At 37.9% G+C, this 23,492-nt stretch overlaps 1 protein-coding gene and 1 non-coding gene across 2 annotated transcripts; one reads left to right on the forward strand and one right to left on the reverse strand.

Annotated features, from left to right (window-relative positions):
* The first annotated feature begins 6,084 nt into the window (after positions 1-6,084).
* Trnaa-ggc (transfer RNA alanine (anticodon GGC)) lies at positions 6,085-6,159 on the forward strand. The gene has a single exon. It is a non-coding gene; the product is annotated as a tRNA-Ala (tRNA).
* Positions 6,160-8,632: 2,473 nt separating this feature from the next.
* LOC146136622 (S-crystallin SL11-like) lies at positions 8,633-13,715 on the reverse strand. Its single transcript, XM_083395482.1, has 4 exons — positions 13,122-13,715; positions 12,256-12,458; positions 10,977-11,078; positions 8,633-8,919 (listed from the first exon to the last, which is right to left on the reverse strand). The coding sequence occupies exons 1-4, from the start codon at positions 13,252-13,254 to the stop codon at positions 8,755-8,757; spliced, it is 603 nt and encodes a 200-aa protein (XP_083251608.1). The 5' UTR covers positions 13,255-13,715; the 3' UTR covers positions 8,633-8,754.
* Between the last annotated feature and the right edge of the window lie 9,777 nt (positions 13,716-23,492).

Below are 23,492 nucleotides of genomic sequence, written 5' to 3' on the forward strand. Positions count from 1 at the left end.
TACAAAACTGTGAGAGCACTGTACTTAAATCTATACTTACAATAGTTCACTAGCTGTTTGTAATTTCAGATAAACACCATAAGCACAAGTTAAAATGTTTAATACCCTTTAAATTACTCAAAGATTATCTTGCAAACCCCATTCTGAACGCTTTTTCATCATTGTTTTATTGACATACGTAGCAATAAATCGGAACGATATTTTTTTGTATGCAACCTTTGACCAACCTTTAGTGGATGTGGTGTGATCATTTCAGTAAGAGTAAGCCTTTTTATTTCGAGATTATGTCAATCCCCTGTTTAGTTTGTTTTTCGTTTTCGTCTTGTTGTTCGACGTGGTTGACCACCAGCTCCATTCAGGTCGTTACATTTAGTTTTGCATATTTTGTTTGTGTATGGTCACGTAACATCTTGCTATGACCTTTTAGTCGTTTAAACTCGAAATTGGATTAAATTCCGAATTTTTTTCTGACATGCTCAATGCTCATGCATCGCTTAGAAAATTTTTCGTATAGGGGCATTGCGGTCGTTTAAATGTACCAATCGCCTTTGATCACTTGCCGAATGACGACACATCATTTTGAAGGCGTATAATTTGGCTTCAACACGTTGCTTAACTGACACGTTTAGTTGTTAAATCCATGTACTATTGTAGTAACATTGGAAAGTGGAAGTAGCATGTATGCACCAAACTCTTTACAATCATTTACGGTTAATCGTGACGTACTGCAGTACGAATGAACAAGTTTCGTTATTTGGGTCAATAAAACTATGCCATATTTGTTCTAAATTATATTATGTTTGTGTCCCCAATAATAGTTTTGTTTGCCCGAAAACGTTATTTTGTTGTGCTGTTTTTGTATTGTGTATCGCGCTAAAATGTTCCTTGCAAACAACTTGTATTGATCTCAATTTTTATTTTTTTTTATTTTTTGTGTATTTGGTCACTATTAATGCCAGTAAAACAATTATGTTTCTTTGTGCCTTGGAGTCGTTTGCCAAATAAGTAAAATGCCACTAAATTTTAGGTTGTAAGTAAACAAATGCAAGTTTATGACGAATCAGCACACCGGGTTTAGTCTAGAAATGTCGAAATTAGAATCAAGTTAAACACATGCTTTTCATAAAATAAGGATTGTTAACAGCGGCTTTCCTTTGACGAACAAACCGGCCGTGTATACTCATCCTTTTAAAATCCTATCCATGAACTCTCACTTTCTGCCAGAAGTCTCCTGAATCACATAAAAACATAAATTTGACATTAACTTGATAATATTTAATTTAATATGCTGGTGGTCCTAAAATCTGCTTTGCAACCGCAAACTCTTTGGTAGTTTTCAGGTGACTTGCACCTCTCTTATAGAATAAAAATATCATACCATAAGCCAGTGGTCGGCAACCGCCGGTCCGCGAGGAGTTTGCTACCGGTCCGTAGCAGGGTTGCCCAACTAAACCTTTGATTTAAACCCGAACTGTAAGTTTTGTTAAAATGGGCCGCGGGCTGGGTTAAATTGCTTGGCGGGTCGGCCGCCGGCGGGTTTCATTAAGTTCCATAATTCCCAGGTGGGAAAATCTCTCGCAAAACAACCTGAAAAAAGTTGTAATAAATTCCCATTACTAAACATTTGTTTTTCTTTTAGGCCAGTCCGCGACAAATTTTTTAGTTTTAAACCGGTCCGTATTGCAAAAATGGTTGCCGACCACTTCCATAAGCAAATAATTATTTAAAAAAAATTCTTTATTTGGCGGGGCTAAGCTTTATTGAAGAGACATTTCGCATTGAACATAAAACAAATTGCCAATGCTCGATATATTGACTTTTATTACGCTAATTTTGACAAACACGTTATGAGACATTGACTCCACAGTTGTATAGGCTACTCCAGTTTAACCGTAATTTTTTCGATGGCAATGTAAGTTGATAAATGTGCCAAAATAGTAATAAATGCCAAAAACTTTGGAGATGCCGGGCGTCGATCCCGGTACCTCTCACATGCTAAGCGAGCGCTCTACCATTTGAGCTACATCCCCGATAGTTCTCTAATGAACAGATAAGTACCTAATTAACTGTACTTGTGGAACGAACACCGACTGATCGATGCTGACAGAACACTGACCTGAATTTGCAATGGCACGACTCATAAAAAGGAAAACTAGACCTAATCCAGCGTTCAAGAACTGTTTTACTAAGGGAACCCTAGAATTAGTCTGTAAGGATGACTTAGCCTACCCGTAACAAATTATAAATTAAAAGGACCAAACACGTGTTTATACCGAGAGTTGAACTGCAACTATAGTCAAAACACATTTATGCCTTATTTACACGGCAGTAGACAAAATTAGATTGGGAACACACAATAAGACCTAAAAAGCAACAATACCTAAAGCAGAATTTCTATAAAACCAGAGTATTACGACCAACGACCTAATACAGCCAAATAAGCAAATACAGCATCAGCATAATACAGCCAAATACCCAGCTCAGCACAATATCAAAATCGTCTGAATAAGGCCTAAATCTTTCGGTATAAGGCCTAAATTCATCGGAATAAGGCCTAAATTGATCGGATTAAGTCCTAAATTCATCAGAATAAGACCTAAATTCACCGGTAAAAGGCCTAAATTTATCGGAATAAGCCCTAAATTCATCGGAAGAAGGCCAAAATGGCCAAAATATCGCCCGAAGCTGCGGGTAGAGGAGGTATGGGACGATCAGGGGGCCATCGGTATGGCGTCGGCCGATAATGTCCCAATGCGTGTTTCACTTCCTCCTCATGAAAGTCTCGAATTCTCCCGAAATCTCCCTGAACGTTTAACATTGAATAGAGTTAATAAGTAAAACGAAAGTTCAAAACCACTTCTGTTTTTCACACAGATTTAAACAACCTTACCAGAGATGGGTCTCTGTCAAAAGAAAGGTCAAAACTGCTTGTATTAGGATTAAAATAAAAACAACTTAGTTGAGATTTCACAGAAATAAAACTGAAACAACCTACAGTGGATGGTCCTTTTTGCTACAACAGCCGTGCTACGAACTGCATTACTAAGAGAAGCCTATAAGAGAACATCAATAAGTCGCTGATATCACAAATGTTATAGCCTACGCCTCTTAAAAAAAAAATTTGCTCGAGGAATGTAGTTCTATGTTTAGCATTTCTCTACAAAAATTTCACTACTAAGCTAAGCAAAACGAAAGGAATCTTACTGAAACGAAATATTAGTAAAATTCCAAACGATGCACATTGTGAAAAAGTGGAATTACGCGCTTGGCTGGCATTTAGCGACTGTGTGCTAAAGTTTTAAGAAAATGAAAATTGCATTATTTTCCGTTCGGTATTCATTATCTGCTTAGCTTAGCATGGGTTGTGTATGATATTCAAAGTGCATTTTCTGTATATTGTGTTAAACCTCTTTCCAGAAAACCTTGGTTCAGTTAGTGACGAACAAAAAATACATTTTAAGCAACAAACCTCCGTCACCAAGGATTTTAGAAGGGGGTTATAGTTCAAGATTTCGTTATAAAATTTCTATGGTGATGACTTGAGTTATGTGTATAAAAAAGTTTTATGTCAGACGTTTCAATTTGGCAATATTTCAAAAATGTTATGTGCTAGAGAAAAAAAAAACTAAAGGTATATTTGAAATCAGCGCGAAAAATACATCTGATATGAAATACTCACATTCTCGTTGAAAAAAAGTGAAAATTTGTTGACCAGTGTTATGTGTGAAATAAAAAATATCTTCCTATAATGTCTAAAATATAGTTGACCAGTGTTATGTCTGAAATAAAAAATAAAAAATATCTTCCTGTTATGTCTAAAATAGTTCGTCGAAATATACATTTTAAGGCTAAAGACAGTGTTGTAGTGGCAACAACTTTACAATTTAGCGAAAGCGATGTTCGGAACTAACAAATACGTATTTCCGGCGCTACTTTATTCTCGGGTTGGTATACAAAACGATACGCTCCCTAACTCGGGCGAACAGTGTGACATCTCGCCTTTTTTTAGGCGACGATGACGTTGCTCTGTCGGCCTCGTTTAAGATCACATACCAGCGACCGGCCAGGCGAACATATGGCTTCGTTCGTCGTCCGTCGTACGGCCAAACTTTTGCCATTAATTTAACAGATGTACTGTATATAGCGCTCTATCACTCTACCTAGCGGTAGCTTTCTTTTCCAACTGGATTCATATTCTATTGTATGACTTGTTTCTTGTCTTTTTTGTAGTTTCCAAATTTTCCGGAGGCAAATCCAAATGGCTGTGCGGAAGGTTACCTTTTACGCATACGTTACGATTTAGTTTTTGAAATGCGCAAAGTACCAAGTTTTGATTTGGCATTTTTGGCAAATCACAAAACATATACTTTACGCTTAGCCTACTCAGGATTTCACATTCTGCTGCATTATCCCCGACTTTAAGAGATGGTAGCAATTTCTTGCAATTTCATGCATGTACGAAACGCGGCTCACTTTTCTTAAACGTCGTACTTTTACGCTATAAAACAAGTATAAGCTTAAGAAACTTTTATTACGTTGAGAGTTGTGAGAAAGTGTGCAACTAAAGTCAAAATTTAATAAAAGGCGAAAATTTAGATTTCGACAGGGACGGTACGTGACGCATTGAGATAAAATTTATGTACAATGTTTGATACATTGACATATATTAGGTTGTGGGGGCGGTCAAGGTTTAAATACATAAAAAATTCTAACGTGTTACTTGTGATACAATTGGCCATATTGTTCCCAACCTTTTTTTCAGGTGGTTCTCAACCTTTTTAGTCGCCAACCCCTTAATATAAAAGTATAAACCTTATACGGATCCCCAACATAAAACTATAACTATACCTCATCATGGAACTGTGGTCGGGTTTTCGATAAAGCTACACATTTAAAACCTTTGTTCATTTTTCTGTAAACTTGTCGTCTCCCTGGTAACTGCTCACGGACCCCTTCGGGGTGAGTGTACCTCTGGTAGTTAACCACTGCCAAATTGCTAAGGCGGTATAAATCGGAAGAAGCACATGGCATAATAACTAAATCAATTTGACAAAATGTGTATTGGGATGTTTCAGAGATTGATAAACGGCCGTTATATAAATTTTGTTCACAGAGGAACACACCGATCGAAGCGATTGATAAATCTTGGGCTAAGTTCGTCAAATTTTCGTTGGGAAAGTGCCACAGTTCATAGGGCGCCTTTTGTTTGTTAAGAACTTAAGATGCCAAAAACCTTTTAACGTGTGCTGTTGGGTTAAGGCCACCATCACTTGATTATTCCCAACATATCAAGGAATTACGTCTCGTCCCCATCTAAATCTTAATTTAAGTTTGCAGTTTAAACCATAACCGCGTTTTTTTTGCGCTTCGCGCGATGCCTTGCTATCTTCAAATCGACTTCAGTTGTACATTTGTGCACAGCTCCAAACGTAATAACAGGTTATTTTGCTTTCGTCACATTGCGTGACTTTCAGTTTCTCCTTTTGACCTGGCCCGCCACAACATTTTATGTTTCTCATGCTGCCTGAGGTAAAAATAATAATTGCCCACCCCTGTCCTAACGCTTGGTTACATATATTTCTCCCCCCAGGACTAAATTCTTCTCTTGGATTGTTCCTCTTGTTTCCAATTCTTCAATTTAGCTCTGCTATCCCTTAGACGTAAAAAGCGTGGATACTTAGCGAAGCCTTCATCACAATATATTTGCCAGTTGTGCTCAAAATATTGGAATTTCGTTGAAAATATTTTTAAAAGTTTTTTTGAGATGTACAGAAGACGAACTGCTACAGAGACATATTTGTTAACATTGTGCAAAACTTTTTCTATAACCAGTTTTAAAGCACCCGATCCGTCAAGAATCAGTGCATTTCTAAGCAAAATTTAAAGAGTAGGCCTACTGCGACGACGCTCGCTAAAAACGCACATTGACCTCCCTTTTACAGAAGAGAGCAACTTTTTCTAACTTGTGTTCAGGTTTCATTGGAGAATGATACGGTACTGTGGATCCCCTTCAATGAGGTTGCTTGTACTAACAGATTGAGCAAGCATTGGCGTATGGTTGTTTCTCGACTCGTTCCGTGCTGAGCCTGCATAGCTCAGTTGGTAGAGCGACGGTCCCGGCTTGACCGGAGGTCGTGAGTTCGAATCTCACTGCAGGCTAGTTGTTTTTTTAGTCTGCCCTGCTTGCATCATTGATCGACAGATTCGGTGAAGAGTCTGTAATGGCTTTCGGTATATTGACGAAAATAACCTTATTTTCTGTTTGGAAGTATTGCGCCGACGCTCGCTTGCCAATGCTATGTCTCTTTCGTGCTATGCAAACATCCGATCAAACGAAGCAAAATATATTCAGAGATATACTTTAAAGTGAAACAAAAATAGTTTATTGGAATAGGTCGATCTATGTAATGTTCATATTTGAATAGGCAAAAACATGTGAACGCAGCAGTAAACAACTCGTTGATAATAATACTTCGCCAGCGTAGGCCTATGAGTTGTTGTTAATCTAGACCAGTGGTTCCCAAACTGTGAATCACGAACACGAAACCATTTTAAGGGGCCAACAGACTTTATTACAAAAAGTCAATTATACATGTTTTGTTTTACTAAAATAAGACTTATCTAACCAAAGTTTTGTGACTGAGAAACATTTGTTCTTGTTTTACCCCTGTTTGACCAAACAATGTTTTTTTTTATCAGCTCTAGGCTACGGTTTACACGGCCGTAACTGTCCCCTCACCTGGTAGTCAGTTATACCTAGTGTAACTTAAATTAAAACTAGTCTAGTAGGAAGGCCAAACAATCAGGAATTTTAGGAAGATCTGTTGTACAAAGGTCGATTGATACTTGTTTTGATCAATTTGAGTAGGTATATCATAAGATAAATATAAGACAATTTACGTACGGCACATTTTTTGCCCTGTAACTCATAGATGGATAGGTTTATTGTTTGGGAAGCAGGCTCCCAGGGACTCAGGGAGCAGCGAAAGACCGTTAGTCCATCAAAGTCAGCCGCTCCCTGATCGCTATATTATCAGAATACATGTGCAGGTATACGTTTATGAGAATAAATATTTGATAAGGTAACCAATAGAAAGACAATAAAACAACTCATATACAGTTGCAATGCTACTTACGCATAGTGGAATTTCGGTTTTCTCGTAGGTTTTTGCATACCATTAAATATGACGTCGCGTTGTGAGGCAACGTGACAATATCCCTGAAAATTTGTATGCACCCCTCAAAAAACATCCTTGATCTAGCATTACTACACAACAAGGCAATTAAGGTTTATTTTATTAGTGGGGTCCATTTTGCAAAGGCAAAAAAGGGTAATTTATTTGGAAGGTATGCTCCTTTTAGTTGTTCTTTAGCATAGGAGTAACTTTCAGTAAGACCTTTCGGTTGCTACCGTAGACTCATTAAAAGATATTTTGTAAAACTTGAAAAATAGCATTTATCACTTAAGGGTCCGTTTTACCCCGCCTTCCCCTAATTTTTTGTTTTAAACGATTTTGCTTTATTGAGAAGTTAGTAAATACATTTACTTTATCAACTGTGTCCTATTTGAAACGTCGTTTTGACTTTTGTTATGACACTACCACGTACGTGATCGGCAACCTTTTCCTAGTCGTGTACCAAAGCCCAACTTAGAAAGGTTTTGGTCGGCCGCAATAAACTTTATTTGCAATTTTGGTGTTAAAACCAACTGTTAGGTATGCAATGCATAATCTACAGTTTCGTTAGTTCCAGGCATGAATGACGCTTTTACACAGAAAAAATTGGAAGAAACAGAAGGTAAACATACTAGATCAGTACCTTTTAGCGAATGACGGCGCATTGACAGTCTTTGTTTTTCACACGGCCGCCAGTAGGGATGCCCGACAAAATAATCAGCCTACTCGTCCGATACTAGGGTGGCGTCAGTATCGATGCTTTTTTTTAAGTTTTTGTAATGTAATTTTTAAAAGCGTCTAACACTAACAAGTTTGTTAAAACTAACTAACGTTCATTGGATACCTAGCAATTCCTTACAATGCGACGACTGACGAGTCATGTTTACGTAATGTATTAATTATTCATGTAGTAATGTATTGTGCTGGAAAGCATTTCCTATTTCTTCCCCACACTGACCTTAGCCATCTGAATACCAGCATTTATATACGGCCGCCAACAATTGTATTTTCATAAATTTGTTCGACCATGGCCTACCCTATACACACATCGAGTAGATAGCGGCAATTATGTTAAAGCACATTCATATTGATGAAGTCTTACAACAAACTCACCCAAAATATTAGAAACATATGTTTTACTATTCTACCTATAGCTGGCAGTTCGGTTTAGTAGTAATTGTAAAAACAAACAAGTCCCTGCTTGTCAATCTTCCAATTGTGGGGCTTCTCGGGTAAATTGTTACACGAGACAAACAGGTCGTGAAAGCTTAGCTTAGGATATTTTATTAATGACTTCATCTAAAAGAGACGAATAATTTTGTTAAATGTTGTATAGTATCGGAACTTTAGGATCTAATATAACTTTTCCAACATTTTTTCCAACAATATTAATACCAAGTTTGTTTCTGTTTTTACTGTGTGAAAAACCTCTTGGAAACATAGCAAATTAAGTAAGAAACATTAGGACAAAATTTATTTTCTTAATTTTTATGCAAAAGGTATTTACAAAAAGAGTGACTGTTTTAACTGCGAAAACCGAATTGCAGTTAAAAAAACGCAAAGATTTTGGTCGTTTTTTTTAGTTTTCGGTCACTGGTCGATTGGCGATCCAAGCCTTGATGTTCTTCCTTTCTGCAACCGCTTTCTGAAGAGCGTCAATCGCGGGGTAGTCTTCAAGTGTAAGACCAAATTTTTTGATAAGGAATTCCATGACACTGTAGACTATGATATCACCGGCTGTGAACTGAAAAAGAAACGCGAATAAGTTACACTAAGTGTTGATAAACAGTACAATAAATGTACTACGGTTATCACGCGGCCCACAACTACATGATTAAACAGAAAAAACAAACTGATAAATAACTCGCCACTAAAAGTTGCTAAATGACGACATTAAGGTTGCGTCAAACAGTTTGCCAACCCCATATATACAGTGTGCAGGCGCGGATCTAGGATTTCAGTTTGGGAAGGGCCATGAATTTTTTTCAGATATAACGTCACAATTTTTTCAGATAGGACGTCACAAAAGTATACCATTGCGTGACGTCATAATTCAGGTAAAAATAACATCGGCTGGCCGAATAAACTAACTCCTGCAAAATAACGCGAAAAATAGACCTTTTGAAAGCACGAAAAAGTAATAAGGTTAGCCTCTACAGTGGGCCGGTTTCCTAGTTTGACCCGGTATGAAGAATATCGCTGAAAGACGCTACCATGTCTATTGTCTACACATCTTGCTTTTTCCCAAAAAGTCGAGAGCAACCGCACATGCCACCAAAAAAGCGCCGAGGCCACGTCGCAATAAAACCATAGCGTTGCCTGCTGCGGTCAGCTGTGGTTCTTCCATAACACTTATCTCAATTTTTAAGTTACTGTAGTTGGTTTTTGCCAAATAAGGTTGCTGAAAGGAGCAAAACTCTATGCAGAGTTAATCCTAACATTGGAGAAGTTATTCAAATCCGTACACAAGGGTCGGCAACCTTTGTGTAGTAGTCGCGGGCCAAAACCAAACTTAGAAAGGTCTCTGTTATTACAACTTTATAACAATTGTGAATCAGGTAGGCCTGGGATTTTTTTTGCACTTTAAAAACGTGTTTATAATTACTTTTAAGGAGGCAGTGAAGTCTTGGCGCAAATTCGCTAAAAAAAGCGTATACTTGGTTTAAAATTCGAGTCCACACGTCATCATCCCCCTACTACTATTAAAAAAGTGTAATAAAACTACTTTGAGAAAACGCGATAAATTTGATAGTTAATCTATTTTAGTGTTTGTTAACCATTTGGGGCAGACCTGGCGAGCGAAGCGAGCGCGATTTTTTTAGTATACCGGTATTTCTTTTAATTTCTTGTTTTTGTTACATTTAAAAAAAAGGGTTAAAAATATTTGTCGATTATGTTTGAATACGTTTTCCGTTTTTCCGCGACGCACTTGGCAGCTTTCCGCGGCGCAACAGTAAAGAAGCGCTGATCTAGTTCAAAAAGAGCATCAAAACGTAAACACACTGGATGCATAAAGATCATTAGCGCGAAGCGCGAAAATTTTTCGCATTTACACACATAAAATAGTCAAAACGTATTTAAAATGGACTTGTGTCTAATTTGTCAAAGAGGCGGCGGGCCGGATGAAATATATTGGCAGGCTAGGTCTGATACAGATGTGCATTAACAACAAAAAAGCTTTTAATTGTACTTGGATTTAAGTTAGTTATTATATAGTCGAGGTCAGCGTACGTTCACTTCAGCCGTCTCTGCAAATCTGAAAAACGCCGCTTTGCGCGAGTGCGCGAAACGAATTTTACCATTTTTTTGAAATATTCATTATATGGCGCTTTAAGCTCGTACACCACTACAAAGCTTACACTTAAAAATATAGTTTGGGGCGGCCATGGCCATGTCGCCCCCCCTCCTAGATCCGCCCCTGACAGTGTGTGGCTTAATCGGCTCCCGAACTTGCTGCTGGGAAGCGTATGTTGGTATCGTGCACAAAACATATTTATCGACTCCACCAAGTATTTAGTTTAGACACCAGCTCACGACTCCGCGCCTTCCTGCTTGGCGTTTGAGTGTGTTGCTACTGGGGACAAAATACGTTTAATGACAGACAACATTCTCTGACTTCGATAAGTTACTGTCATGTTCTCTTTAAGCTGTTTGATTTGCTAGAACGTTTAGTATAGAAAATCTTAAAGGTAAGTCAGGAGGTAACTGTCAAGCAACTCACTATACGTTGAAAGCGTTTTTAATAAAAATACGTTATACAAAAGTGGCGCATTTGTTTACTTATAAGGCAGTAACAATCACCTCTCCGAACATATAAGGTCCTTCTGTCTTTTGAATCTGATTGGTAAGCACTTCGAACCTCAAATTTACTGTGGACTCCATGACCTCCTTGACTTTTTGCGCCTGTAAGAATAAGGCATAAGGAAAATATAATGTAGCCTATATGTATGCATTGGAGAATAATGTTTGAGCTTTTAGAATGATCGTAGTATGAATAATAAATCCCACATTAAAGTATGTTACGTTTTAAACGTTTTGTTTAGATACAAGCGAGTTAACTGGACAAGACAACTTACCACATCGGACATACAACATTTGTACCACATAGAAGGGTATACACCTACATAAACAACCAGAAAACAACACGGCAGAAGATAAAAAAGAACACATCGTATATCATCACAATAAAATGGTCATTTATTAGGAATGCGTGGATGAAAAGGACATTATTGCCTTCGTAGCTAGAATGACCGAGCCATCAGTTCGTTATTTAAATAAAAACACCATCATGTTGTATACAAACTACAATGTGCCTGCGGATCAATCTATATTTGGCCAAACCAATTGTAACTTGCAACTACGCATGGAAAACCACGACCAGTTGTCACATTCCACGCAGGACACAGGCACGTAAATCAAAAGTTTGAACATTAAGATTCTTGCGACAATGAAGGTTGCTGTCGGTTATTAATGACGAAAACGGCAACCGCATATTAATTACCCTGGTTAAAATAGTGAATTTCGAAGTGGTTCCTTATTTTCTGTATGGTTTGCCTCAGCAGTAAATATACGCATTTAACCATGGCCTTTTAACCAAGTTGAAAATAAATAAATAGTTATTCAAAACGTTTAAAATTTTACCCACTTTCATAATCATAAGTGCTTCAAAAGTCCAACTATAGGCCTATATACAAAATATTTTTTATCGTAAGAGTGGTTGTGCGTAAAGGACAACCGGTAATACTTTTGGCGCAAAATTGCAAAACTGGTATTTTTGTTAATGGTATTATTCCACAGATATAAGTTTTTGTGTGCCGTGGCGGCTGAAATGAACCAAGTTGACCGTCTTTAGGTGTGATAATATTGATACACGTATCAATGGGCATGTACATAAGTTAAACAAGATAAACACAAAACTGAAATGTCACTATACCCTTCATTATAAACTAAAACTGAATTATGTATAAATTTAGAAAATTGTCAACACCCATTTCCACAAATGTTATAGGTTTGCTTGCCAAAACAAAGTGTTGAAGTTAGCAGAATGTCGCAAAACTTTCGCGTTCATAAAATCACCAACCTGCTTGTCTTTGTCCTTCTCAGAAAATGGTAAATCCTTAAAAGCTTCAAAGAGTATTTCGACCCAACAGTCTAACAACGCCTGATCGACGCTAGAGGAAGGCAGGAGACCAAATTCGCGGGCTAAAAAGCGAAATGCGGCCCGGGAATGTGGAATAGCGACATCGTCCACATAAAGAACGGGCATTTGCTTGAACGGCATTTCTGGAACAAGATATAAATGCATAAAGTGGGGGTGGGCAACCTACGACCCACGAGCCGAACGGAAATCCTTTGGCCCGCCGCCTCTTTACCAAACTAAGCACTAGGCAATGCCCCATGTGTTTTAGAGATATTATAAAAAAGTATATTGACCCTATTTAAAAAGCAGCGAAAACAGATAAAACAACTAAATTTATGGCGCTTCAGTAAGTATTTACGCTACAGCTTTTTATTAGTGATCATTCTCATGGACTTGAACCTTTTTCAAACATGTAATTTCTACGAAATAATAGCATTTATGTAATTTTAACGTATTTACAAAATGGCCACCATTGTTACGAAATTAACTATACTCCAACTTCAACAGAGAATTTTAACAGTAGAATCGCACTGTTTTTGTGCTTTTGCCACTGACGCATTTTTTGCGCTTTGCGCGAACGCGTACGGTAGTAAGGTAAACATAGTGCAAACGAAACTTACAAATAAAAAAGTAACTTATTTGTTTTATTAATGGAGTAAATAGCCATTAAAGCGGTGGTTGTAAGTAGCTATAATCCCTGTGGTAGAGATGACAAAAACTGTTACCTTTTAATGTACATATATGTACATAAACATACCGATAATAAATAAATGAAATTTATGAATTAGAATAAACACACAACTTACTATTTTTTAGTTCAGGCCACTCTTCCGGCAAGACGCGTTTATCTTCGTATTCCATACCTTTTTCGGCGAAAAGTAGCCGACACATCTCACCAAGGCCGCGAGCGTTGAAGTAGCACAGTTTGTAGCAAGGCATCTTGCGTTATTATTGTTGATGTTTACGGGTAATTGCGACTAACTTATCTCTAAAACAACATATTATGTAAACGTTGGTCACACGATCTATCGAAGATATGTTGCCCCTTTTGATTATTTGTTCGAACTCCGGCAACACGCAAAATTACTCTTGATAATAAACTACTAGACCAGTGGTTCTCAACCTTTTTTCTTTTGTGGCCCACTTAGGTTGCAAAAAAAATCAGTGGCCCAATAGAATTTTAATGAAAGAAAAACCTTTAAAATAGGTTTAGAACAAAACACAGCAGAACATATTTCAAAACAGATTATTTATTCAACCCTGCATTAGTGAGATACTTGCGGCTGAACAATAAATTTACATTCCTTTTTAATTATCCCCAAGCCATTATTCCTGTAAAATTAAATATAATGACACAAATGAAACTAAATCTAGCTTTTTAAATTGGTCTGTGGCCCACCTTAAATGTTCTTATAGCTCACTGGATGAGAGCCGCTGTACTAGACGAAAGGCACCGAGACATGTTTTAGGTGTGATACAAGATCCATCGAGTATAGTTCAATAAAAAAGAAACATGAAGAGAAACGCTATGAAAACAATCATCGACCGGTTTTTCTGCACTCGTTGCAAGCCTACATAAATCAGACGGGGGCGTTTGTATAGCTTAGTTGCACACTGCAAAACGAATTTTCGCGTTTAATCGATATTAGGCCCCGCCAGAACTAAATGACCCTACAGATTTATAAAGTGTTATATAAATTCATGGGTTTTGGTTGAATGATTTGAAACTATTAATCCTACGCTGTTTTGTCACGGGTTTAACACTTAAAAACTCAACTGCAATATAGTTTGTAAAACATGCCGCTACCTACAACCATTGATCGAAGTACAATTTCAGCACGTAGCGCCTGTCAGACACCACAGCTTCACAACTGTAGTACACCTCGCAAAGTCCTCACAACAAATCGTATCCTTATATTCCATTTGCCTTTTTCTTTACTATGGAAAATTCCAGGCTCTCACGTTCCACTTCAGTAGTCATGGCACTGTATTATTACCCCGTGCACGTGGTAAACCATTGTTGAAGCGCCTGAATTGTGCTGTGTCATTTCAGTGACAGAACTTAAAACCGCCTTTTGTGTCTCTTTGTTTTCTCTGTTTCCCTAGAATGTTTTGTTTTAAAATAAATTCAAAACTGGAATACTTTTTTACAATTATCCGATTCGAATTTTCGAGAAACTATTAGTCATAGGCAAAGTAAATTTTTTTGCATGCTTCGTAAACTATTTTTCTCAGAACGAGTAACATATGTACGCAGAAGTGCCTTTTCACAACACGATTGGTTTTTAGTTGTTATATCAACCGACTTTTAAATAGAATACGTATTTAACCGCCATTTCTGCTTCATCAAAATCTTCAAAGTCGCGATATTTACCTTAAAAACAACAAAATGTTTAAAAATATTTTTATACAAAGTAAAGAAAAATCGGGAAAAACATTTAAAACTTGTTTTGTAGAATAATATCCATAAAATGTACTACCTTCTTTATAGGCTTTGATATTCTTACTGCGTCTTACTACAACCTCCAAACATTATGCTCCAAAACTTGCTTTGTCATCCTGCAGTAGGCCTACAACAAATTACATCATTTGAAATGTGCTTTGTCATTCTCGAAACTTGCCATATCAATCGTATGACTAAAACTTGCAGCGTCATTCTAGCTACACAAGCGGTGCAAGTTAAATATTTTTTTTATTTCTAAAAACGCAAACTAAAGTCAATTTTAGATCCAACTTATAAGACCTATATACCGTAAAACTTTTTTCAAGATAGAAGAATTTCGTATATTAAAATTTGGCGCGCCATCACTAATGTACGCCATTTTAATGTATATCGACCTTTTTGGTGTCGACGTATTGGCGACCTAATTTGAGCCGCGTAGTTGAGACGCCGCTGTTTTGGCGTTTTATTTGCCCCAGTTTAGGGTTAGTGAGGGCTAACGGGTGGGGCTAGAAATTGGGTTAGAATTGAAATTATTAGAGTAAAATGTGATGTACAACGGGGTGGGATTTGAGGTTAGGTAAACGGTATAACGGCCTGATTTTGACCAATAAGTAGGTCTTACTCCGATGTTGACGTTGTTCTTATTTCGGAGTACCATTTCGCCCAGTTGACTGGAAGAGATTTCGGACCCATCGTTGTTCCATATCGCGCATGAATTTATTCTCGGGAAATTTTGTAATTTTTTTGTGTACTTCATTTCAGCGCGAACGGAAAATAAACAGGAGTTAGTTACTTTACAAAGTATGACAAAGCATATTTTAACTCTATTCGTAGCATCAAGCAAATGGAGAACCAGCAATAGATAACAAAATATTATATGTTATCCCATGGATATTTATTGAATGCTTGCATACCTATTACTTTCCTATTTGTAATGCGATAAGTAATTTCCGAATTCTCCAAAAAAACAAAGACAAAATCAGTTTCGCTGTTACCTTAAGAGTCCCTCATAGCATAGTGTAAAAACCACTGCTTTAAATCCTTACATTATGTTATCAATTGAATATTACGTTTCAAATTTTATATTAAATTGCCTTATCGATTGCTTGAAAGATTGTGTAGTATTGTGTGTTTTCGTTGAATTGGTGTTAGTTTTAGTATGCGACTAAAAAACTACCTTTGTAAAGCAAGCTGTGTTCGTTCGTAAGTTATGAACAAAGTAATATAGATCGTGCTTATGTGCAAATATTAAACTTAAATCGAGTCTTAGTGCACCAAGGGGGTGCCAAAGTATTTTTTAATCTCTTTTCTTTTGAATATATCTCCAATTAAATTATACACTAAGATTCCAACGGGCCTTCATGTATACCGAAAAACTATTTCACATACCACCAAAGGGTCCATGGAGCCCGTGCCTTAAGACCATTTGTCGTCGAATGCGAACGACGGCCACGAATTCTAAACAAGCGTTTTCTTAAAATAATACACAATGAGCCATTAAGACGTCACACGCGCAATGCTTACGTAAAAATTGCGCAAATCAGTTAATAAAAGGATTAGCCTAATGCTTCATGAAGGAACAAAGCAAACAATAAACTACAAAAAGAGTAAGTACTAGACCAGAAACGTTAACACAGCAGTTAATTCTGGGCGAACCGACAACTTCGTTCATGGCAGTATATTTTGGCAAAGATTGCAGGTTACTTAACAACAGTATACCATAGGATATTGGATTACCAAATGCAACTTACAAATAGCAATTTCTTAACACCAAATAGTCGTTATGACGTCTAAATCGGAAAAGGTCCTATGACCTAACCATATATCTGTCGGAATAAGCCTCGAATGGCCATAATCGCAGGCCTATCTGTCGCAGACTAGATCGGGACACGATCCCCAAAGTAGCTGCTAAGGATAGGAATGACTTTACTTTCTCGAGCAAGACGTTTATTGGACAGAACGACAATCAGTATACGGCAAATAACCATGCACACCAAGTGCTCGCATAAGGCTACAGCTTGTCTCTAACCAACGAGATTGCAAACCGTGCTCAAAATGCGTCCGATTCTCTCGGTATCCACCCGGCGAATAATATCAAAACAACACCACGCAATAGCAAACGAAATCGACACAAAGATATCACGCAGCGGCGAGAAAACCGAGGCTGCGAAATTCACACAATGTCCTATTCCTGAGGGGAAACCGTGGCGACGGGTAGCCGACCCGGACGGCAGTTCCCGCGGCCTAACGCATTAGTTATTCTTCAAAGAGTTACAATAATTAAGTTTGTGACATTTACCCCCCCTTAAAGACAATCCTTGCGATTGGCTAATTTAACGAAACACAAATTTAAAACGAAGTAAAAATAAAGTACAATACACACTTAAAAAGTAAAAATAAAATACAATACACGAAGTAAAAATAAAGTACAATACACAACCCAAGTTAACTTCGCGATGGCACACACTAAATTTACAACACAAATTTCCAGCAAAAATTAAACAAACTGCAGTCCACACTTTACCCCAACTTAAGACGACTTTGCCATGTTTACATTTTAGCCAGACACAAAACTAAGAAAACCAGCAAAATCAAGACAAACATAGTAGCAAATTCGCATACGAGAGACGAAATTTACCTCTTTTTAAAGCTGTCTCGTGATACATACACTTCAAAGCACCAATTGTAAAGATCACGAAATGAAATACAACAGACAAGAAAACATTATGCACATTTACAGTCGTTTAATTTTAAACAACTTTGGTCATCGCCATGACCCATTTTAACGCGCGCCGCTCAATTTAGTCTCTGTCCGGTGAGGGCCGCACATATTTGGCAACCGGTGACATGTCAAACACCCTGTTGAGGTTGTTCGGCGTAATGACTTTGCTTCCAACCTGAACCACCTTCGAAAACGCCCGTAGACCATCCGCAATGCGCAAGAACTCCAGCTCCACGTCATCCTCTGAGTAAGAGGTGCAAAGTGTGACCCCGATTCCTGCCTTTCGAACATCATCCGCTTCTACGCACTCCAATACCTTCGAATTGTCGGCTGCTTCCAATGATTCGAAGCCCATCTGAACGTCTTCAACCCTACGTTCGTTTGTCGCTTCCGAAGCCTCGCTGTACAACTGAGCGTCGCCAGAACAACTTTCGTTTGACGTTTCCAATGCCTCGTTATACAACTGACCTTCCTCAGTAGAACTCTTCTCGGTCACTTTCTCGTCAGCCTAGCTTCCCGAACTGTCCTTGCCCGGCGCGGTAATTTCTTTGTTGTTCATCACATTTTTCGCGACAAGCGACGGATGTAAAGCGTCTGTGTATTGCATCTTTGTGTCACATCTCCCTGTGGTAGACACCTCTTCAAACGCTTCTGCTTGCTTGTCCACTTTGACTTGTCGATCTCCCCACTTTTGTTTCGTAGTCTTCTCTTGACTATCATCGGAAGTTTCCGGCCTATTTTCTATTTTCTTGAATTCGACCAGCTTTAATAGGACTGGGCTCCGATGCTGAAGTTGAGCTATTTCAACTTCCAACCGATTCATTTCTAACCGAAACTCGTTTTCTCTCCGAGCTTCTCTGGCCCACCATTCTTCGGCGGCTGCCTCTTCTCTGGCCCGCCTTTCTTCGACCGCTGCATCGCGATCCAAGCGACGTTCTTCGCGTTCTGCGGCCTGCTGCACGAACTTCACCAGGTCATCACCTGTGAGTCCCATGCTCTTTACTGCCTCGATTATCTGGTCCATTTCTACCGCGTCTTGAAGAGGTCTCTAAGTCAAACCTTGTTTAATTCCCGGACGAGCCCCCAATTGTCGCAGACTAGATCGGGACACGATCCCCAAAGTAGCTGCTAAGGATAGGAATGACTTTACTTTCTCGAGCATTTATTGGACAGAACGACAATCAGTATACGGCAAATAACCATGCACACCAAGTGCTCGCATAAGGCTACAGCTTGTCTCTAACCAACGAGATTGCAAACCGTGCTCAAAATGCGTCCGATTCTCTCGGTATCCACCCGGCGAATAATATCAAAACAACACCACGCAATAGCAAACGAAATCGACACAAAGATATCACGCAGCGGCGAGAAAACCGAGGCTGCGAAATTCACACAATGTCCTATTCCTGAGGGAAACCGTGGCGACGGGTAGCCGACCCGGACGGCAGTTCCCGCGGCCTAACGCATTAGTTATGCTTCAAAGAGTTACAACAATTAAATTTGTGACACTATCCAACTTTTTACCTATAACCCCAAACCTCACCCTTAAGTGCATCACTACCCCCCTGGTAATTTAGCCCCAAGTTGGAGGCGTAGCTAGGGTGGTACATATGTCCCCGGGTGCCAAGGTACAGGGGCGCCATTATGAGGCGTACAAAATTTTCACCACAACAAGCAAAAAACGATCATAAGCAAGATCTCTTCAGCGGCAACCTTTATTAAACCGCGTCGCCTTTGGTAATTGTCTTTCGCTTTGCGCCCCCTACAACAACCAATTGAGTATTTTTGAATTACATATTAGTTAAACAACATAAAAATAGTAAAGTGCATCGTTGGTCGCGCGTAGCGCGAAAAATGTTCAGTTTATTTGGTTGAATTAGCTAAAAACAGATTTGTGTCTCCGTGCCTGTTTGTAGCCTGTTATCATACATAGAATAGTTAGAAAAGAGCATAACTTTTATCGTTTATCTATAAGTTAGCCAAACTATAGTTTGCATAGGACCGTTATATCTTGTATGCACGTTATATCTTCGCAAAACATGCAAAGGTACTCACAGAGACTTTGTGCTAAAAACAATTGTCAACGAAACAGGAAAAAAACAAGTAAATAAAAGAAACCTTTTTTGAAGTTTTAATCGTAAAGTTGGGCAAAAAAACAGAGTTTGTACAGGCGTAGTAGTGCGGTGCCCAACCCAATTCCACAACTTGCAATTATACCATTGTTCCGACTAAACATAGCCGTGTAAAATGTAGCAATCATAGTCCAGCAACTGAAAAACTATTAAAAATTTGCAAATCCATGACCAATGTCTTCAGTCATCTACAAGGTTAATTTTAATGTACAGTATATAGGATACCATAAAGAAACAGAATGAACACCAAACTAAACCATTAAAATCACTACCGGTACATAAAGTTAAATATTGAATTAGAGCTCCCGCCCCCCTAAGAATTGTTTGGCACCCTTACAGGCACAAACACTGTCAATCCCTCACCATGGAAAAACACAAAGTATTATATCTTTTTGTTTGTTACTTCGATGTACTTCGCTGACAAAAACAAAGCTAGATGAAAAATAGTTGACAAGATTAATAAAAATACGTAAAACTGCAATAGACACATCTCCCCAAAAGCCAAGACTCGTTTCGTTATGGTTTGAGCCAAGCTGCTGTAAAACAGGTCCAAATAAAATGCTCGATCTGGGGTATTAAGCTGAACAGAAAAATCAGGCGACGTAAGAGAATGAAGAAATTGTGCGCGTTTCAAAGAATCTATTTGATCGGCTTCAACATGAGATGTCAACACGTTTTTCACGACTAAAAGACCTAAACAATAAATTTGGATTTTTCCTGGACATTAAGACTCTTCTATTTGTCACAGAGGAGGATGCAATATGCGTGAATGCTTATTAGTAATCGAACTGAAATTCTACCAGAAACTCCTTTTGGAGTCCTTTTGAAGTCCTTTAGAGTTTATTGGTTTTATTGTGTTTTATGGGGATGACGTATTTCCGAATCTGCGGATTTCACTACAAATTCTGTTAACAATATAGCAATTTAAATGGCAAGTTGTGAGCGATCGTTCAGCAAATTAAAACTTATTTTGTCGTATCTGCGTGCATTAATGGGGCAGGATTCTCTCAGTGATCTTGCTATTCTTCGAAAGAGAAACCATTGGCGTCGAAAGAGAACCATTGGAAACAACAGATTTCGATGACGTGATAAACCAGTTTGCGACAGTGAAATCAAGAACAATAAATCTATCTATTGAGACTATGTAAATCATTTCATGTTTGACAGTGACTGAGTGAGCCATATGCTGTAGTTTGTTTAACGCTTCTTTAATTACATTGTTCTACGAAAATTTGAATTGTTTTACGTATAAAGTAGGGCATATTAAGTTAATTTAATATAAAATGTGAAACATGAAGGGGGCGCCAAATTTATAGTTTGCCCCCCCCCCCCCCCCGGGCGCAAAATACCCTCGCTACACCTCTGGCGCCCCCAACCCACCCCCCAACCCTCAAGAAAGAAAACAGTGGCAAAAATCCCGTGCCAAAACAGCGAGGCCCGAACGGTCCTGCTCTATGGCGTCCAAATGTCCATCTGCCATCACTTTTAGAATCTAATACAATTTTTTACTAGGGCGTATTGAATATAAACGGCGAGTGGCTAGAATATGACGCATTGGCAAATAAATTTAACTTTTCATCAAACAAAACAGATTTTGCCAAATTCATTAAATTAATATCGAGTCTCCCAGAAGAATGGGATTTAGGTAGCATAACAAGGCCACGATCGCGCAAAACTGAAACATTAAAAATATTTAGTCACCAGTACAGCTCTACCAAAACGGTTTACGGACAAATGGGCTACAAACAACAGCCCTCTTTCCAACTAGAACTTAATTGGAATGGCACCGGACCTTCAGTTGTGAGAGTGCAGGTTTGCCTTGGAAAGCATATATCAAAACCTAGCTTCCAGATTAAGTTTATCTTGGGCGGAATTATCACAAATAATTCTCTTTATTCGTTTGATAGAAAAGAATCGAATCAAAGTATTTTCTGCAAAAAGGCTACGGAAACGTAACACACCTGTTTTATTTGTGTTCTGTGACTATTTGTTCTGGGAAAACGTGAGCGTGTGGTTAAGTATAAAACTACGAAATCGTGTATTTTCCCCCGAGCAATTACTCTTCGGAGTGCACAAAGATGAACCGTGTAAAACATTTGTAAATTGTGTCTTTTTATGAGCAAGGTGTGTCATTTATCAATGTAAATATGCCGAAAGTGACCCGACTATGTTACGCTTTTTCGCGATTATATCTTCTGTGCACATTTCCGAGCAATATTCGGCTTTAAAATAGGAAGTATTGCGATACACAAAAGTATATGTTCGTTAGCTGCATGAGAGCTTTCTATTATAATTTGTTTTCCTTTTGCTTTTTTCGTAATTTTATTCGTTAATAATAAAATATCATACAAAAAGATAACTGTTTACAAAAATGTAGATTTGCGATTACCAGATATTGTGTCTTAAGTCTTAACAGACATTAAAAAAAATATTTATGTATATATTTATTTGCAAATCCCCTAAATTGAGAATATAGCTGATATACCACGCCAATTCACTGCGAAAAGACCAAATGTTGAATCTAAGCCAGGATAAGGCAACCCGTTGCGCTTAATCAGTCATTTGCAACAATAAAAAAAATGTTTTACGTAAATTTTTGGCATCTATTGACATAGGAGAATGAATATAATAATACATGACCAACCCTAACCCCAGTAAATAGCTGCAGTACGAAATACGTCATACGAAAGAGTTTAAAACTCCTTGGTCATACCTTATTACGCCTTCACCCACCTGACAGTGACAGAGACCTAACATTTGGTCAAAGTATTTTCCTTTAACTACAGCTAAGAGCTGTAACGAGCATTCAAGCAAGAATGTCTAATTGTGGAAGATTAATATTCCATGGAGGGATGTTTTATAACATATAATTACACGTTTATGTTAAAACCGTGCAAAGAGTGTTGTTGCACATTTGATTTACAATATGGCACTCTTGAACATCTCAATAAATACATGCACGAAACTAACTAGCGACTACAAATTTTGTTTTTCAGTGTTAAAAGCGATTCATTCAAACAGGTTTCAAGGAATGGCAATAAGTTTGTTTAACCTAATATAGGCTTTAAAGAAGTTAATTTAAAGTTTGATGTGAATTGTTTTGATCGGAAGTGAAACATTTATACCTCAATTTTTTGGTAAAATATCATTTTGAGGAGCCAAATGTTAAATTAATGTTTGCAAAATGTTTGAGAAAAAGTAGAAATCTGAATCTGGCCAAACATTAGGTCAAGTTTAGCTCCAGATTTTATACTGCAGTTAATAAAAGCCTAGCAATCCGTAGGTCAGTCCCCAATCTGGCTCTGATTCTTAAGCCTGTATTCCACCAATTTATGTAACTAAAATAGGACAATATACAGCGATGTAGTCATAGGGATATACATCATACAATACAACTTATCTACCAATAAAATGAGTTTGGAAAATATTCCACTATATGGTCAGTTTCTCTTATTGGGTACTCTTTTATATTCGTTACTAATAACGTTCTTTTTGTTACAGCACTCTATGTTGTAAATTGTTAATTAAAGCTATAGTAAACGAACTTGACGATGTTTATTGTTAGTTACTTCACTATCCCACCTTTTTTTACATTTTTTAACCATATTTCATTTCAGTGTGCTACTCTGCTCACAGCGGACCTGTAGTCCCTGTAAGTCAGTTTGCGACCAAGGCTCCTAATTTATTGTATATACAGGGTGGTCCAGTAAAACCTACCACATTTAAATGGTTACTGTACCAAAGCTGTAGCATTCTGACAGGAGGTTGAATTGATATATTGCAACGAAGGACTTTGTGTTAAATAATAATGTATTGTGCAAATTTAAAAAACTTTGTTTCTGTATGTGAAATGGCCTTACCTGTCAAAGTGTGCAGCAAA

The sequence above is a fragment of the Ascidiella aspersa genome, chromosome 8 (assembly GCF_963924565.1).
Source record: "Ascidiella aspersa chromosome 8, kaAscAspe10.2, whole genome shotgun sequence".
NCBI lineage: Eukaryota > Metazoa > Chordata > Ascidiacea > Phlebobranchia > Ascidiidae > Ascidiella > Ascidiella aspersa.

What these genes read in the sequence shown, in the direction of transcription:
- LOC146136622 (XM_083395482.1), bottom strand. Translation starts at nt 13,254, where the DNA reads ATGCCTTGCTACAAACTGTGCTACTTCAACGCTCGCGGCCTTGGTGAG. An exon ending in GTGGCCTGAACTAAAAAATA is followed by an intron (nt 12,459 to 13,121) that starts GTAAGTTGTGTG and finishes ATCTTGTTCCAG; the next exon opens with AAATGCCGTTCAAGCAAATG. An exon ending in GACCTTATATGTTCGGAGAG is followed by an intron (nt 8,920 to 10,976) that starts GTGATTGTTACT and finishes TTTCTTTTTCAG; the next exon opens with TTCACAGCCGGTGATATCAT.